The 18,465-nt window shown below is 39.7% G+C and overlaps 1 protein-coding gene across 9 annotated transcripts in view; it reads left to right on the top strand.

Moving 5' to 3' along the window:
- CTNNA2 (catenin alpha 2) overlaps positions 1–18,465 on the top strand; it is a 1,085,794-nt gene that overhangs the window by 398,920 nt on the left and 668,409 nt on the right. For all 9 annotated transcript variants that reach the window (XM_001499457.6, XM_070236225.1, XM_005599873.4 and 6 more), the window contains exon 7: positions 17,128–17,331. In XM_001499457.6, the coding sequence (XP_001499507.1) occupies positions 17,128–17,331 (204 nt within the window). The remainder of the gene's footprint in view (positions 1–17,127; positions 17,332–18,465) is intronic.

Raw genomic sequence — 18,465 nt, 5'->3', positions numbered from 1 at the left:
ACATTGTTACTGGTTTAAACTCATATGGTTCAGACCTGCAGCCATGTAATGAGGCCTTACACAGGCTGCCACGTGCAGAATGGAGATAAGTGATGGGAGAGTTGAGCCAGTAATTCTTCTATTGAGTGGGATGTTGGAGACAGCAGAGGGTGGGAGGTATAAGGTAGAGCAAGAAGGAGTCTGTGTGGCAAAAAGAACATAGCAATACAGATAAAATGAAAGAGCCTAAAGGAACAGGGACCAAGAGGAGCATATCAACAATTAGTCCTGCAAACTTAGATCTGTAGCACGCACTTAGGCAAGAAAGGTAACTAAGCTGCACTCTCTTAGATGGCAGATTGCTCAAAAGTAACAAGACTTTTCCTGTCTTTCAAGCAACCCTGATCCGTGACTTTCCTTGTGGAGTTTTCATGAACAGTAAAAATAAGTAGCAGATGCCCATGTTTTTCATGTGTTTTAATTCGTATCCTTTTGAAACATGCTCCGTTTAACAAATATATGTTTTGTGGTAGCAGTTTTACTTCCGGTGCCTAACACTGCCTGGTACATGGTCAGCTCTCAATGAACATTTGTTGAATGAAAGAAAGAATGAATGAGTGACAGTACCTGCTGGATAGCAGATGAAGCAAAATGAGTCAGCCAGTTTAGCCCAAGGGTTATAATTGCTGTCAAAACTTGTTTACATTTAAGAAAGGAGACAAGGCATTGATAGTGCAAAACTGTTGACAATAATGATAATAATTACAATAATAAAATAGCCTTATGCTTTAATCTTTAGGTTTAATTCAATATATCTTTTATCTGGGACTTGGAGAACTTAAATAAAAGTCTTCAAGCCATCTGCCTGAGAAAGCTGCCGCTTGTGTAGCTTTCACTTCTCAGGTAACTGTTGTGAAGGCTAAGGCATCTCCTTTCTTAAACAACTTCTTCCTTCAAGGTCACATTCCCGTTGACTTTCCTGAATAATTCTATTTCACTTTATTTTTTTTCTTGCCTCCTTGACCGTTACATCTCCATCTCCTTGGCTTTCTCTTCTTTCCTGCCACCAAACTATGGCTTTTCCTTAGCGTTCTAGCCTTTAGCCTATTCGATTCTCAAGAAAGGGCCTCATGTGTTGGGTCCCATGAACTCCACATCTGTTGCTCTCATCCCACCCTCTGTCGCCGAGCTCTAGTCCTGTCTCCAACTGTGTATGTGACATATTAATATGGATGACTTCTGACATCAAAACATTCTCAGACTAAATCTAGTGTTTGTCCTCTGTCAAGCCTAACCTTTCTTGTTCTTGTATTTCTTGTTTAGCTAAAGGAACTACCTTTTTGAATGCGGCTATTCAATCCATAAAACTGAGTCCTATCCACTTTTGTCTGCAGTTAATCTGGAAATTCTATGAATACAGTTCCCTTTATAACTCTTAACTCTTCATCTTTATGACCACTGGCTTATTCGGGCCAATGTTATTTACCTGGATCATTGCAATAACTTCCTAATTGGCTGCCCTGCCCTCCTCCCCACTTCTTCCCCATATATTCCATCATCCCTGCCAGTCTTGCTTTTCCAAAATGCAAATCAGGTATTATGCATTGTTTACCAATGAAAGTCCACCTTCAGGATAAACTTTAAAGTTCTTAGCATGGCATCAAATCATTTCAGTAGGCCCTAACTCTCTCATTTCATATCCTCTCTTTTACTGCCTTCCATTCTATGTTCTACCATAATTAACTATTTTTTATTGTTCAGATGTACAATTACTGTTTCATTTACATGCTGCCTCTCATGGTATTTCCTCTGTCTGAACTTCCTTTCCTTTCTTATTTTATTTTTTCTGAGAGGAAGATTGGTCCTAAGCTAACATCTGTTGCCAATCTTCCTCTATTTTATGTGGGATGCTGCCACAGCATGGCTTGATGAGCAGTGTTAGGCCTGCTCCCAGGACTTGAACCTATAAACCCCAGGCCACTGAAGCAGAGCGTGCTAACTTAACGACTACGCCACTGGGCCAGCCCCTCCTTTCCTTTTTTTCACCTAATAAATTTATATTCATCCTTACTCAGGTAGTTTATTTTTTGAAACCTTCACTAATTCTTCCAGTAACTAAACCACTAGTCCTTCTATGTTACTATTACACTTTGTGCATATTAATGTTAAACATATTATTCTGTTTCCAGTTTCTGTCTCTCCAAATATGAGCAACAGGAGGACATAGACCAGGTCTCACTCATACTCTTATCTGCACGGTTAGCAGATAGACATTGAATAAATGTTTGTCGAATGGATACATAAATGAATATGCTCACTGTTTTGATCTTAGTGGCTATCTAGTTTATCCACTCATAATTTCTTCTCAGTCTTCTGGACTGTTGCCATATGCCACATCAACATCTCCACAATAGGCAATCCATGCCTTCGTGAACATTCTTTTGTGTTCCAATGGGCATTCATTGTCTTCTTCCTGGGATTAACCCTTTTTAGGTGACTGTTTTACAAAGAATCTATATAATTTAAATCATCAACAGATGTACATCAAAATCCAGAGTTCAACAAAGGACGTGACATCCTCATTAAGCACAAAGAATATTTTTCAAGCTATGCTATGTTTCTTGAAAAGCAATTAACGTATTGCACATTATTCCTGTGAGACACAAACTCTTTCCCATCTTAATTTGCCTGCTTAAAAATAGACAGAAAAAGATAGATGAGTTTACCTCAAGGTGTATTGCATTTCCCTTGCGTCCAATGAACCAATTTCCTTTTCATATTTGCAGAATATTGATACAATTATTCTTTCATCAGACATGAAATTTGAGTGTTTAACCAGTTTGTGGAAATCACCTAGTAATTTATTAGGTTGATAACAGCAATTAAATCATAATTGCTTCTGAGAAATATAAATTGACTTTTCATTTTAAATGGATAATTTAACATTCGAAACCACAGACACAGATTGTAGCTAATATTTGGGATAAGAAGTTTGTTTCTCCTACTATTAAACTTTAAAAAAATGTCAACCATTGATAATCCAGTTACTAATTATTCAGTTGCTGGATTATTTGGTTCATGTCATATCTTTATTTTTTCCCCTGGCTGTTTACTTTTTTACTGTTCAAGGATGTAATGAGGGAGAGACATGTGCCATGTTGGTAGGCTCATGGTTTTTTCAACTATTTAAGAATGTAAAAGTCATTCTTATCTTATAAACCATACAAAAATGGTTAGCAGGCCTAATGTGGCCCATGAGCCATTGTTTACTGACGCTGGTTTACTCAAACCTTCATATGAGACTTTCAAATGTCTGTGGAATTTTTATTTCTATGACACTGCTGCTTTCAATAACACCCCCTCTTCACATATACACACTCTATACTTATATGCACACATTAAGAATGCCTATTGGTTTAGCTTACACGGCATGAAAATGGAAAAATTTCCTTTTTTATTTTTATTTTTTTAATTTATTTTGGCAAGGAAGATTGGCCCTGAGCTAACATCTTTGCCAGTCTTTCTTCTATTTCGTATGTGGGTCATCACGATAGCATGGCTTGATGAATGGTGTGTAGGTCTGCGCCTGGGATCTGAACCTGTGAACGCTAGGCCACTGAAGTGGAGCATGCAAACTTAACCACTCTACCTCCCAGCCAGCCCAAGTAGTTTCTTTTTTAGATAAATCAGGATTAAGGATTTTGCAGTGGCAGTTCACCAACCAGAGGATTTGGCTGCCTCAGATAGTCTGCCTCACACTGACAGCAGAACTAACATTTGTCATCATGATAGGTAATGTGCCCCCACCCCTATAATTCTGAATCTCAAGCTCAGTGAGCCACATCAAATACCAGTGTAGACCAAAATGTGCATACCTAACTGAAGGGCCACCCACACATATTCATCTGCAAATTCTAGGTTCACTGTGGTGCCCTATTTTGCTCTAGAAGCCTTTTGATGAAAGTTGGAAAAAGAACATTTTTGTTCATGAACCCTAAATCTGCTAGTCAGCAAATATTAATCAACTACTTATGTGTGAAAGACTCAGCTGGGTGCAGTAGATGATACCAAAGTGTAAGGAAGGCATACTAATTGGTGATCTCTCTTTCTCTCTCTCTCTTTCCCTCTCTCCCTCTTTCTCTCTCTCTCTCGCATGTGCACACACACACACGCGCCACTCACAATGCATGGTAATCTTGGACAAGGGCCCAATGGATAAGCCAGGTGATAAGTGACGAGGAGTTCAGTAACTGGACTTACGGGAGAGAGCCTTGCAGAGAGTTGAAGATAGTCTTTCCTGAGTAGGAAACATGGGCTTCAGAGAAGCATGAGGTAGGAAAGGAATGAAATATTCAATAGAGAAGAAGTAATATCACAGTATGACAAGAAGCATACTGGGGTGGGGTGAGGCAGTCAGAGACCACTTTGGCTGGAACCAGAGGTTCCTGAGGAGAGAATGAAGAGGTTCATCCTGGGAGATGAAGTTTGAGAGGCAGAGACGAGTGTGAGATTGCTGAGAATCTTGAAGGCCAAGGATTTTAAATATGAAGTGAATAGATATAAGCTTATATTTCTTTAGGATATACTTGCAGAAAATGACATCCCAGATCTGAGGGTTGGATGAAAAATGCAACCCGTTGCATAGGTCCATTGAGAATTTTGACATATCTTACAAAAGGAATGATGGAAATAGAATTGGAGAACCACCAGTAAGATCGCAGCATCTATAAATTTTCAGTTGGTTGATGATTGTAGGTAAGTGGGGAGTTCTTGAAGATTTTGGGCCAGTGGGGTAATATGATTAAGCAGAATTTTAAGAATGGTCTGTTAGGGAAAAATAAATTATACAAGAAAGGAGGTCAATTTAGAATCTTGATAATGGAGTAGGTGGAGATGATAATGGCCTGAATAAAGGGCAGAGTATGGAGTAACAGTGGAAATATAAAGTATTACATAACAAGTAGCTAGTTCAAATGACTTGATTGTTAATATTTATTACTTCTTTGTGTTTTTTAGGAAATTGGCTCTGAACTAACATCTGTTGGAAATCTTCTGTTTTTTCTTGTTCCTCCCCAATGCCCCAGTACATAGTTGTATATCTCAGTTGTAGGTCATTCTAGTTCCTCTATGTGGTATGCCACCGCACCATGGCCTGATGAGCAGTGTGTAGGTCCATGCCCAGGATCTGAACTGGCAAATTCCAGGCTGCTGAAGCAGAGTGGGAGAACTTAACCACTTGGCCACCGGACTGGCCTCAAATATTTATTACTTATATGTGTCATATACTATTCTAAGCTCTTTATATATATTATTTAATTTTCTCAGCAACTCTGTAGTATAGATACTGCTATTATTCCTGTTTTACAAATGAAGAAACTGAGAAAGTGATCATTTAAGCAATGTGCTTACCAGGAGATACAGCTTCTACCTATAGGAAGAAGTTGAGGGAGTTGGAGCCAGGATTCTAATCCAAGCTGTACCATTTTAGATCTGGTCACAGATTACATTGATGCTTGACCTTTGAACAAAAGTGCCTAAGAGAACAAGGCTGCGAGCACATGGACTTTGGAATCAGAAAGATTCCTCCAGTGTTTCAGTGTGTGGGCTTCAGCAAGCCAATCACTCTGTGTGAGCAACACTCCCTTCCATTGTAAAGTGAGGATTTCTCATTGGTTCTACTTTCTCATTAGCACAGTAGGACAATGAAGTGAGACTATGGGTTCCCATCCCCTCCTGCTTCTGTGTTTCCTCGATAGAAATGAGAGTGTTAGGCTCTGGAGGAAGATGAAGAGTTCATTCTTACACGTTATAATTGATGTGATGATAGTCCAGCTGGCAATGTCCAGTGTGCCTCTGTAGATAAGGGCCTGGGCCTCAAGAGGGTCAGGACCGGACATGGAACTTGAGTTCTCGCTTACAAGCAGGAGATGGCCCAGGCACAGTAGTTCAGCAATCCGAGAAAGAGCGTATTGAGAGAACTTCTGAGAACAAGGAGCAGGACCTTGGGATATACTAGATACTGGGGTAAATCAAGGAAGAAGAACAGGGGAAGAGATGAGAGAAGGAGCAATCAGAGGAGTATGAGGAGAACCACAGTAAAGCTGGGTCTCGTTAAGCATAGGTAAGGCTTAATTTAAGGAGTGAATGATAAGTTGTGTTAAATACCTCACAGAGATCAAAGAGGATGAAGACTGAGTAAAAAAAGATGGCCAACAATGTAGAGTGCAAGGAGAATTAAGAGATCATATGCCTACTTTTTCAGCAATAGGGTAAAACCAGTTTTCTTTGTTTAACCATGTAAAGATTTGATTTGATTAAATGCATTTTGGACACTTGCTTTCCAATCAATCCATAATACAAAGCTAAGGATGATTACCTTTGCCCTGCTTTACTGTGATTAGTTGTTAACTAGTATCCTTGTCAGAGCCTGATACTTTGCTCATGAAATGTCCCGAAGCAGCTCAGCAACAGATGATGCAATTAGGGAAAATAAAACCAGCTTCCACTAGATGACACCATCCAGTAGGAGCAGCCCAGAGCTGGACTTCCTCACCCAGGTTTTTATCCATTACATTTGGTAAATAACTCTGTCTTCCTAAATATAAGTTTTTCCTCTCAAATGAAATTAATATGGCTTAGATAGATTTCTCTCTTTAAAAAACCATTAAATATCTAAGAATAAAAAGTGCTGTATAATTCTCAAGTCGTTATCTTTGTCATTTATTTCTGATTGAACTGGTTAATTACAAATAATATCTTAAGTAGAAAAATGGCATAATTAGGTTATTTTTAAGAATATGCCTGAGAAGAAAGAGTAAGAAATCAATAAGATACTATGCAATTTTAAAATTAAGGCAAGTCTAAAATGCAGGTTAGAGTTTTTCTGTAGCTTAATAAAAAATAGATGATTAAAACTCAATATCCTTGGTATTTTCCATTCCAAATGTTACCCCAATTAGGCCAAGAGAAACTCTTCATGTAAAGATAGAAAGATTCTCACTGGGAGAGCTTGGCACAGAATGAAAAAGATGAAAATGTATCTGTGTTAATTATTGATACACTACAGGGAGAATAAGTGTTTAAAACTGAACAAATAACATGCTTTTGATTTAGACACCTCAGTTAATTTATTAAAATGGTCTTGATTTATGCTTTTATCCCAGAGTTCAGTCTTTAAAAGAAGTATTTAAAGCATTCAGAGCCAGAATTATGCTCGTGCCTTGTTTTCAGTAGATGTCCTTCATTCTCAGTTTTCAGTGTTGTAAAATTCCATTTCTTTTTCTCCTTCTATAGGCATTTTAATGGGAGACTGAGAGAGACTGCCTCAGGGGTTACTAGTCAAATATTTTTAACTGGATAACAGGCATTTCCTAAAGAACACTGTAGTGAATAGTTAATAGGTATTACAGGGACTTGTTCCTTTGTTGGTTTTGTTTTGCATTCTATCAGTGCAGCAAAATACTACAATAAATAAAATTAAATGCCGTTAACAATTCTTGATCTCATGAGGACTCTCTGTGACCTTCTGTGACCAAGACCATTTCTAAAATGCCAAGATGGCATGAAGCTCTAAGCTAAACTGTATCTTGGATTTCTCTAGGCATGCTCAGTCATCCTCAGATTTCACCGAGGCTAAGGCACCACTACCTCCAGACCACATGGCTTTGTACTCCTTCTTCATGTTGCAAGAAACAGAAGGACTCTTGAATTTTATACTTGGGAGAAAGAGGGAGGGAGGAAGCGCTGTGATATCAATGAAACATAAAACCTACTAGTGATACCCCAGGACAGGGCAAACTGCACAATTTAAATGTGCAGAGGTAAATAGGACCATGGGTGATGATAAAGGTGCAAGGGAAAGGAAGTGAAGACATGTGCACATTGTTGCCTAGACCTGGGAAAAGCACAGAATAATTAAAGGAGAAATATTCCCTCACTTAAACATGCATAGTCATTTAGGTCTTCTGTTTTTCCTTGCTTTAATTACTCCATATCAGAATGATATATTCCTTTAGAAGAATGAGTTTGACTAATGTTCCCTTCCTCTATGAGATTTTTTTTTAAGAACTTTAAAAAATGAAAGTGAATGGCTATGTAAGGGCATGTTGACATTTATTTTACTTCTGCTTGTTTGATTGGAAATAGTTATGTTGGACGGCAGGTGGTGAGGGTCTGGTGTGTATGAGTAGTGCAGCACAATTTATTATTTTCCTTAGTTGCTACCTTGAACTTTGAAGGTAGTAAAATCCAGGACACATTCATCTTCCAGGGTTGTCACAAACAACAAAGAAAACTGCAAGACTTTCTCATACCACTAGCATTTGCTTTTTCCATGTTTATAAGGTTAGACTTTGGAAAACAAATTATTAAATCAGTCCATTCTTTATATTATCAAATTGTTTTCTTCACTGTCCTTTTTTGGCATTTTGAAAGTTCTTTATACATTTGAAATGACTAAGTAGTTTTCTAGAGGGTCTCACTAACATTGAACGCCAGAAAACTAAAGATAAATAAGATTTTCCCCCAGTCTTTAACAAGCAGTTTCTTGGCTATTAAGGAAAAAGAACTTCACCTTCCTCATCTGTGTGTTAAGAATCTTGGGTACTTAATCTGTGAGTATAAAACCACTCCAGTAGTGTTATGTGTATGCCTTTATAGCATACAACAAGTTAAACACATTACTTTTATGCTTTAGATATTACCAGGCATGCCAGTCTTGCTCAATTACTGCTTTGAGTGCAATTAGATACAAATTCAGCTGGATGGATGGATAATTCCTAGCCAAAGAAAGAATAAGATATATTTGTCTTTTCCTTCTTGGTAGAAAAAGTGTATTATAATACCTGCTGACCAGTTTGAAACCAGTGAGAAATTAAAATTAGGATAAAGTAGCATTTTAGAGCTTGGTCTTTGTAGAGCTAGCTTTGCTTGGTCATTGTTCAGTGTTTTTCATATTTTCTTAACACGTGAAAGAATCAGTACTACTGCTACTTTTGTGTCTGAGATGGGAAAATGGCTGTTCCATTAATTTCCTCATGGTGATTGACATCACGTGTGCAGGAAGATACAAAAGGGAAACAATGTATTATAGCGGCTAGATCATAGACTCTGGAGCTAGAGGGCACGCATCCTGATTCCATCTCTGCCCTTTGCCTTGTGTGTGCCTGGACAATTATTCATCTCTCTGAGCACATTCCCTGCTATATCTAGTTGACATCTAGCCGTGTTTTTTTGTGTGTGTTTTGTTCTGTTTTACGATTCTTGTTATTGTAAATTTGGTCTTCCAATTGGATATTCCTTGAATATATCAAGGGAATCGACTGCATATTAATACAAGTGACTTCATGAAAAAAACTTTTTAATTTGCAGTAATTTTTTTGGCTGATTCTCATTTTTTCCAAGTAGACAGCTATAACATCTGAAATCAGAAATAGTTTTCAACTTCTCCTTTCTAATTCCAGTGCCATTTAGTTCTTCCTTTTTTCTAGTTGTATTTTCTAGAACCTTCAGAAAACATTAAATAATTTGTTATGAACTTGAAAATATTTTTGTTTTGTCTCAATATTACTAGTTTGCTTCTTTTACTTTCCATTGAGCCTGATGTGGCTTTTGGATTAAGATATTTCTAAATAAATAAGTTCAGTAGGGGCTGGCCTCGTGGCCGAGTGGTTAAGTTCGTGTGGGCCCCTTTGGAGGCCCAGGGTTTCGTTTGGATCCTGGGGGCGGACATGGCACTGCTCATCAGGCCATGCTGAGATGGTGTCCCACATAGCACAACTAAAAGGCCCCACAACTAAAATATACAACTATGTACTGGGGGGATTTGGGGAGAAAAAGCAGAAAAAAAGAAGATTGGCAACAGTTGTTAGCTCAGGTGCCAATCTTTAAAAAAATAATTACAGTACACACACAGATATACACACATAAGCACACAGTTTATCATCAGTAACTTCCTAACTTCCAAATTCAATGGACAATTTTAGTCTTGATCTTATTTGCCCTCTTTGTAGAATTCCCTGTTGTTCTCCCTTGTGAACTATGGACATACAATCTCCTGGATCTAGTCAAATCTCTCTGACCCTTCTTTTCTGTGTCATTTGTGGGCTCTTTCTCTGTTACACATTGAGGGTTCCCCATGTTGTTTCTTGGGCTCACTACTCTTCTCCTTTTGTTAATTCTCCTTGGGATATCACATCCATTCTCATGGCTTCAACTCCTGCTTTTATTCTGATAATCCTAAATCTTTACAGCTGGCCCATTTTCATACACTTGTAATCAATTTCCACCACGCTTTTCCACTTAAATGAATCAAAGTCACCTAAAGCCTGCTCTTCTTCACCTGTTATCTATCTCAATTGTTCAAGGTAAGCAAATACTTTCTTAAATGGCCAATAGTAAATATTGCAAGCTTTGTGGGCCATACAGTCTATGTCTTAACTTTTCAACCCTGCCATTGCAGTGTGAAAATAGCCATGGACAGCGTGTAAATGAATAGGCCTTACTGTGTTCTAATAATTTACAAAATAGGAGGCTGACACCCAGGATATGCATGCTGATGCCTGCATTGTTGATGTTGCCCATGCTGTAAATTTGGGTTTCTGTCTTTGACTCCTTCTTCATTGTCATAGTCTGTATATCAACAAATTTTGCAGATTGACATTCTAAATGTGTCCCAATATGTGCCTTTCTCTTTATCTGTACAAACACAATCTTGTACTCTCCCCATCATTCTTTGGGGCTCTGAAGGCTTGGTAATTGCTCCCCCGTCTTTTACTTCTAGTCCTGCCAAAGCTAACTTCCCTAACTACCAGAGAAAACTTTCTAAAACCAGACAGAATTATGCCACTCTTATGTTTTAAACTCTTGATGACTCTTCATCGTTTAAAGGGGTTCACAAAGTGAAAGCTGCTCAGCATGGCATAGAAGTCTCTTCTGGACATGGCTGTTTCTCTCCTCAGCAATGATGTCTCCTATTTTTTTTTTTTTTTGTCTGTGTAGGTCCTTGGAGAAACAAATGTCAAGATAGATGGGATTAGATGTGTAAGGAAGAATTGCCTGTGAAGCATAAAGTGGGAGAGAAGCAGCAGAAATATGTTGAAAGAGATTTTTGACTGCAATGTTGGTCAAACACCTGTGAAAGGAGAGCAAGGAAGAAAGAGGCCCTGGGTAGGAAGAGCCTCAGCGCAGTTCTGAGAAGGTCTGGGTCAGGCCGGTGGGGAGTCCAGAGCAGGAGCAGAAGTTGCCTGTCAGAGAAGTGAAGTCCTCATTAGGCAGGAATGGCCTGACTATGCTCAGTGATTGACAGGGCTTGCCTGGGGTCAAGTGTGGCTCCTTGTTAAATTGTGGTGGATCTATAGGTGCAGTAGATAGAGACAGTCAGTTGACTATGCTCGCACAGAAGTTTCTCTTAAAGGAGAGTTGCTTGGGGCACCTCCACGGCACCATACCTGTGACTTCACACTTTACACTTCAGCTTCAATAAACCTTTTAGAATACTTTTCATACGCTGTGATATCTTTCACTTCCATGCATTTGTTCTCACTTCCTGTTCTGTCTGCATCGCCTCTTCTTGCCCCTGACTTTTCTTGGCCAACTGCTTTTCACTCTTGAAGTCTTAGCTGAGGAATAATCTCTTCCTGAAAGATTTCTTTGGTGACCTCCTACTTCCCAACTGTGTGGATTGCCATCACTCAGTCATTCCTTAACATCACTGGTGTATTTCCCAGATTACAATTGGTTGCACGATTTTGTTTTTATTTTTGATTAGACAGTGGACCTCTGGAAATAAGGGATTGTTCTGTCCATGCCCTCAGACACGCACAGTAACTGGCACCCACTTGTTTAATAGATGTCTATACTCTCGATTATCCCTTGGAAAGGCAAAGTGACCCAGATGTGAAATAAAAGACAGTATGACAGATAATACTTATGCCATTATTTTTGGTTTAGGAGAGTTTCATAGTTTTTTTAAGTAAGAAATATATGTGTATATTTTTAAAGATTGGAACCTGAGCTATCATCTGTTGCCAATCCTCTCTTTTTTTTCCTTCTTCTCCCCAAAGGCCCCCAGTACCTAGCTGTATATTCTAGTTGTAGGTCCTTCTGGCTGTGCTATGTGGGATGCCACCTCAGCATGGCTTAATGAGCAGTGCTAGGTCTGTGCCCAGGATCCAAACCTGCAAAACCTTGGGCTGCTGAATTGGCATGCATGAACTTAAACTACTGAGCCATGGGGCCAGCCCTGAAATATATTTTTATAATTATGATTTATTAGGCTCATTTCAACTGAAATCTGATTCAGTGGAAGGAACACTGGGCTTAAAGCCAAAAGAGCTCTGTTCAAATCCTGGTGTCCTCATTTCCTAGCTAAATGACCATGGGGCAATGTCTCGGGCATCATTTTCCTCTTCAGTAAGATGGAGACAGTAATTTCAAGGATGCAAACTTGTTGACCTCTCAAATCATTTGCAATGCATTCAACTTCTTGCTTTAACAGAGGACTGTCTGCTGCTTCCTATTGTATCAGAGCTTCCATCAAGCTTAACTCAATGTCCCGTGATTGTACTGAAGTTTTACATCACATACTCCTTGTAGAGAGGATAGATGATAGGTGCGATTTAAAAGCAGTATTCTTCTAACAATTGTCTGTATGGTGAGTACAGTTAAATGTATTATTCTGGGAAGTAGTTTTGAACTATATGGTCTCCTGAATTATTTCAAGTTAAAATTTTTATAGAGTTCAACATTGGAAAAAATGGGAGATCAATTATGTGGGACTAGAGAGACCGTTACAGCACTGACTCGATGGCCAAATAGGATCCTAGCCTCCTGTACTTGGCAGTGAATTATTGTAGCCGCTATCTTTATGGCCATGCTTTCCAATGGCCACTCCATAAACTGTAAGATTGAAAACAATAATTTTTTAAAGTAAAGATGTTAATAAAAAATAAGAGAAGTAAAAGTCACAAAACACAAAATATTATGCAAATCAAATAAGCAGAATGAAAATAGACAAAATACAAAGAAATTAAAGTCTTATTTAAGAAAAGAAGACAAAGATAAAGAAATGTAGGCCCACAATTTTAAAATAAACTAAAATGACAGTATATGATGGAACTAAAAGATCAAAAGGATAAAGAGATTAAATGAGCTTTAAGAATGCAAGCAAGAGACTTAGATATTTAAAATGTAAAATCTCAGTGGATTAAAATAAGTCAGTACAGTTGGAAGCTGCCTAAAATTCTCTCGCAGGAGCATATCTCTGTCATAAAGGGAGAGACAGGAAGGCTTGGCCTTGCTCTCTCTGGCACTGGCATGTTAGCCATTTGAAATATTCCATCAGTGACCAGGGAGGGGAGTTTTGATCCTGGACGCTGCTGCTGATGTGCCCCTTCCGACCAGCAGAGGGCAGCCGCACAGAGAAGTGGGGCCAGGCTGAGCTGATGCAGGCAAATGAGGCGATGTGTTTGCTCCGCTGAAATGACCCTGAAGAGAACCTGCCTAGGTGTGTGTTTTTAAGTCACTCCCAAATAATGCAGAAGCAGATACTCCTCCCACACTCCACTTTGCTTTTCATTCTCTGTATTTCTTGCTCAGGATTCAGCTCCAGGAGTTTGTTTTTTTCCTATTACTTTAGCAACTGTAGAATAGAAACTGTGGAAACTGTCTTTTCCTCAGGCCCTTAGGCCCCTGGCTTCATTTTTTTTCTCATTCTTTTCTCATTTCCTAAAGCTGGTTTGAGATCTGGCCAGTTCTCAGAACACTCCCCCACACACCCACCCACACCCCATGCCCACTCCCATCCTCACACACACATCCCCATTCACCCATTAAACACAACTGAAACCCACCCACTTATAGATAAACGAACACAGGCAATCCGTACCCCCATATACACACAAGCGCACAGATACCCGTGGGCACGTGGACACTGCCCTTCACCTTTATGCATCTTCTCTCCCCTGAGTGGCTTCTCCTCACCAGCCTTCCACATCCATCATTGCAGGGCTTCCCATCTCCACCACAGATATAGGTTGAATATTGTAAATTTATTGTTTCTTTTCCAGGGAGATTTTTTTAAAGCTTTTCCCCTGTGATCTATAAATAATGAATAATTCCATTAGAAAAGTGATGAATAGTGTAACTTTTATGCAGAGTTTTTCAAGCTCAATGTTTCAGTGCATTTACTTCTCAACAGCCCCGGGCCATGTCATGTTGAATGCTCGTGCGACTGACACTGCAAATTCTCTCTTCCCACATTTCCCAAAGTGTGTTCCTTGGGTTCTCATAGATAAAGTGTGCATTTTAAAGGAGACCCTCTCTGTGCTCAAATGGGTTTGAGGAATGCTACAGTAAACTGACTCCTTTAATGCAGAACTCCCCACAGCATTTCATGTGATAATTTGCTCTGGGCCATGCAGTGTTTCCAAAACATATTTGGCCAGGGAAACTTATGTTTTCATCAAAACATTACATCTTTAAGCTCAGTGTTCCATGGAAAATAATTTAGGAAGTAATGTTCTAATGACAGTAGTACATTTTGCTCTGTGCTGCAGAGAAACTAGTTTACAACTGCCCTCATTGAAGAGTTCAAATTTACCTCAGTATATTTCCATCAAATTGGTACTGCTTTATATTTTTAGTCCCAAAGAATAATAAAAATCTATCCTGGAGCCAATATATAATTCTGAAGGGTCTCCTGAAACCTCAAAGCAGAACAAATAATTTTTATTACATTTTATGTTAATATGATTTTCTGTACAAGAGTTCTTTGAAAGTCAATAATCTTTATAAAGGAAAAAAGCCTAATTATATTTTGACCAGGTGTTTCTTTAATTAGAATATCAGTACTTAATGCACACTACATCGTAAGTAAAATTACCATAAATGCATCAACTGAAAAGCAGTAGAAAGAAAGACGGAGCTAGAACAAGAGAGAATTCAAATGGATCCCGCTGAGAAGAGTCATTGCCGATCAGCTCTTGTGCAGATGACACGTGTAGCAGGAACACCTATGCTCCCCTCTCAGCTTTCCTTTGATAATCTCACCTGTAATGATGGACTCTGCAAAGCCATCCTCTGCACTGAGGCCTCCACAGGATTTTTGGACACTGTTTGGAGGATTACTATGGCACAAGGGAGAGGGTCTGAGGGACACTATTCTGAGTTAAGTAAAAATCATCCTCTTTCTAAGATCTAAGAGAGTGCAAGTGTGAAGGTGATCTTCATACCAAAACCAGCCACAGAATAGCTCATCTCCTGTTTGCACGACTCCATGCATTTGCCCTCTAAACAAGAAGAAATTTTGATCAATGAGTAATTTCCTTGGAAACCTAAGATTCCAGGGGACTTCAGTCCTGTCTGTGTTTAGTGTGTGCTTCTTTCTTTCTAAGTCGCCCTCTGCTTGCACTCATTCCTCAGGACTGCATTGTCCTTGTTTTGGAAGGATCTGTCTGCTATGGAGACTTGCATTTGAGAAGGAATCCGAGAATCAGAGCCACTGATGCTGGGAGCACAACCGTCAACAAATACTTAGGAACTTTGGAGAGTTGGGGAAAACCTTCCTAGAGCACATACTCGGACCTATTTTGTAATAACTAAGAAGTTATTTTATATTTCACTAGACAAAAATCACATAAGTGTCGTTTATGCTCTCCCCTCTCCTTTTAGCACTAAGCACTCCAGCAGGCACAGAGTATGTACTCAGCAGTTGGCAGATTGTCAATAGTATAGCTCCGGCTCTCATTTGATTTTCTTATTATATTTGTAGATATGGTAAATTGTGTTTTCTAACCTTATGCGTACATATATATTTCTTAATTTGATGAACATTTAAGAGCAGATGAACATCAAAGAAAATGGTAATAGAATGGCAATTCACCATAAGATCCTAGAGTCGGAAGATCGTTTACTCCATCACCACTACTCTGGTCCTTGCATCTCTGTGTGCACCTTCAGTGAAGATGAGCATACTATTTCCTGCAGCAGGTCATTCCACTTGGTTAACCTTGTTAGGATGATCTTCCTTGTTTTGAGCAGAAAAAGCCATTGGGCAAAGTCAGCTTTGCCTCTCTATTTCATGCAGTTAGTTATCTAACCAACACACTTCATCAGTCTTGCCACTCCCTTGACTTACTGGGAATATTCTCCAGGTTCTGCTCCTATCCCTCTGACTACCTTTTCTGTCTTCTTTTCTCATTCTCATCTTTCTACATAGTCTTGGAAATTGATATTAACTGGGTCTTCTTTGGTCTACTCTTCTTGTTCTATTTACTTTACTAGTATGCCATTCACTACCTTGTGTCCAAATACCTGCTCCTTCTACAGGCTGCTATATCTTCTGAATTCTGGATGCATATTTCTGTCTAACCCTGGTCATCTGCCCCTACATGTTTCCAGGCTCCACAGACTTAGCAGGGGCCACACTAAGCTTAAATTCTCTGTGACACCTTCCTTTTAGGAAACATCACTAATTTTCCTCTTATCTATGCTCCTTCAGAACATTTCATACCACTATCAGGATACTGTCAGTTAATTGTGACAAACCACACACACAGAGACGCACAGACATTATGAATCCTTTCCTAGAGCACTAGTTTTCATACAAATATTAGTTCCTAGTAGGAAGTGACCTGTACTGTCTATGCCTGTTGGATGCTATTTGCCCAAGTTTCAAAAGGCATCCTGCCATGAGACTGTCTGCTTTTCATGAGGTGGATGTGATGTGTACATCGGTCACCACTAACGCATCCTGAAGTTGTTGGTTACACATTATGTTCTAGCTCTGGGGCTCTCAAATCTTCCCATGATCCCTGAAAGTGCTGCACTGAAATGTGCTTTCCTCGAAGACAGCAAACTTAAAAAAAGCCAAGTGAGTGTCACAATTTCATTTGAAAACTCTTCAATGAGATAGCCTTTGCCAAGAACACATTCTTAAAACAAGATGTGCTGTTTTGTCCCTGAAGATGAGATTTAGGGCAGAATATCTTACAGAACATTGCTACTGTGTCAAGGCCTCTTTAGAATTTGTCTAAGTAACCAGTTTCTTCTCCACAGAGAAGTCCCCGCCTCCCATATTGCTGGTTTAGAAAACAGGGTGCAAAGTCAATCTTCTCTTCTCTGCTGATTTTTTCATTGTTCGGCTTTCAGAATAAGATAATCCTGGACCCCATGACGTTCAGCGAGGCCAGGTTCCGGCCGTCCCTCGAGGAGAGGCTGGAGAGCATCATCAGCGGCGCGGCGCTCATGGCCGACTCGTCCTGCACCCGCGACGACCGGCGCGAGAGGATCGTGGCCGAGTGCAACGCCGTGCGTCAGGCGCTCCAGGACCTGCTCAGCGAGTATATGAATAACGTAAGTCCTGGCCTCCCTGCTTGTGGCTTGGGGAATGCTGGAGTGTGATCTTGTGGCTCTCAGGAAAGCATGCATAGTCTGAAAAGAGGACAGGGGCTCCCCAGAGAGAGTCAGCCAGGTGAAACCGAAGGATCACCTTGGGAGAATCTGCGTCCTGATTTGATCTCGGAATGAATTTTTAGTGTGGAAGAGATTTTTTAGGAAAACTTTGGCTTTTTACTTGAGTGATTTCTTGGTCATTTTAGTGTATGGCCTTTGATTTAGGTAAGATTTCAATTGGTCAAAGTAGGTGGTTGATGGAAATAATTGAGGATCACCGAAGTCCTCCTTTACAGTGAGCATTTTCAAAGCCAAGGATAGCTATAGATGCTAGTCTTCATCCCTAAGAGGCGTTAATAAGCATAGCAAGTTTTTAAATGTTTGTACATGGTTGGTTAAGGTGGAAACGTTCTAACTGCAGTGAAATTTGGAGGAACTTTATTGATCCATTGTGCAATTACAAACTCTTATAAGAGTGAGTCTTCAAGTTTTCAAATGGGTGTTGGCGGCATCTAGTGGTACTGCAGCACAGACAATAGGTGGCCACTCCCACAGTTGTAAAATGTGATGATGCTTGTGTACCTGAAAACTCTATGAAGGAGATGAAATCCATGTTCTTTGTTTTGAAAGGTACTAAATTATGTTTTATTGATTTGCTACATTTGTTCAGCTGAGGTGGTGGTGTTGATGCCCAGTGCTTGCAACCATGAATGAGGTGGAGTTCCTCTTGTCCTGGACTCCTGGGTTTGAGAGAATTCAGCAGAAAGCGAAAAAATGTAGGTTAAGTGAGGTCTTGACATTACATGTTGAAGGAATGCCCTGGGTAGTGGTCAGGCAGGGAACAGGACACTGCAGATCTGCTCACAGCTTTGGAAGCCCATGCCAGTTCCTATTAGAATACCCTGAGACAATGCTGAGGCAAAGCAGTCAACCTATGTTCTTCCCTCCAGCTGATTTTTCTTACCATTCCCATCCCTAACTGATGTGCCGCCCATGGGTCCAGCCAGGTGTCAGCATTGACAGGAACAGTGCTGCTCCTGCCAGACTCTCCAGAGAACTTTGATCTAGAAAAGAAAAAGATGTAGAATGCCCTAC

Source organism: Equus caballus, chromosome 15 (genome assembly GCF_041296265.1).
Source record: "Equus caballus isolate H_3958 breed thoroughbred chromosome 15, TB-T2T, whole genome shotgun sequence".
In the NCBI taxonomy this organism is placed as follows: domain Eukaryota; kingdom Metazoa; phylum Chordata; class Mammalia; order Perissodactyla; family Equidae; genus Equus; species Equus caballus.
The sequence above is the reverse complement of the archived record's forward strand: the minus strand, read 5'-3'. Positions and strand labels throughout refer to the sequence as shown.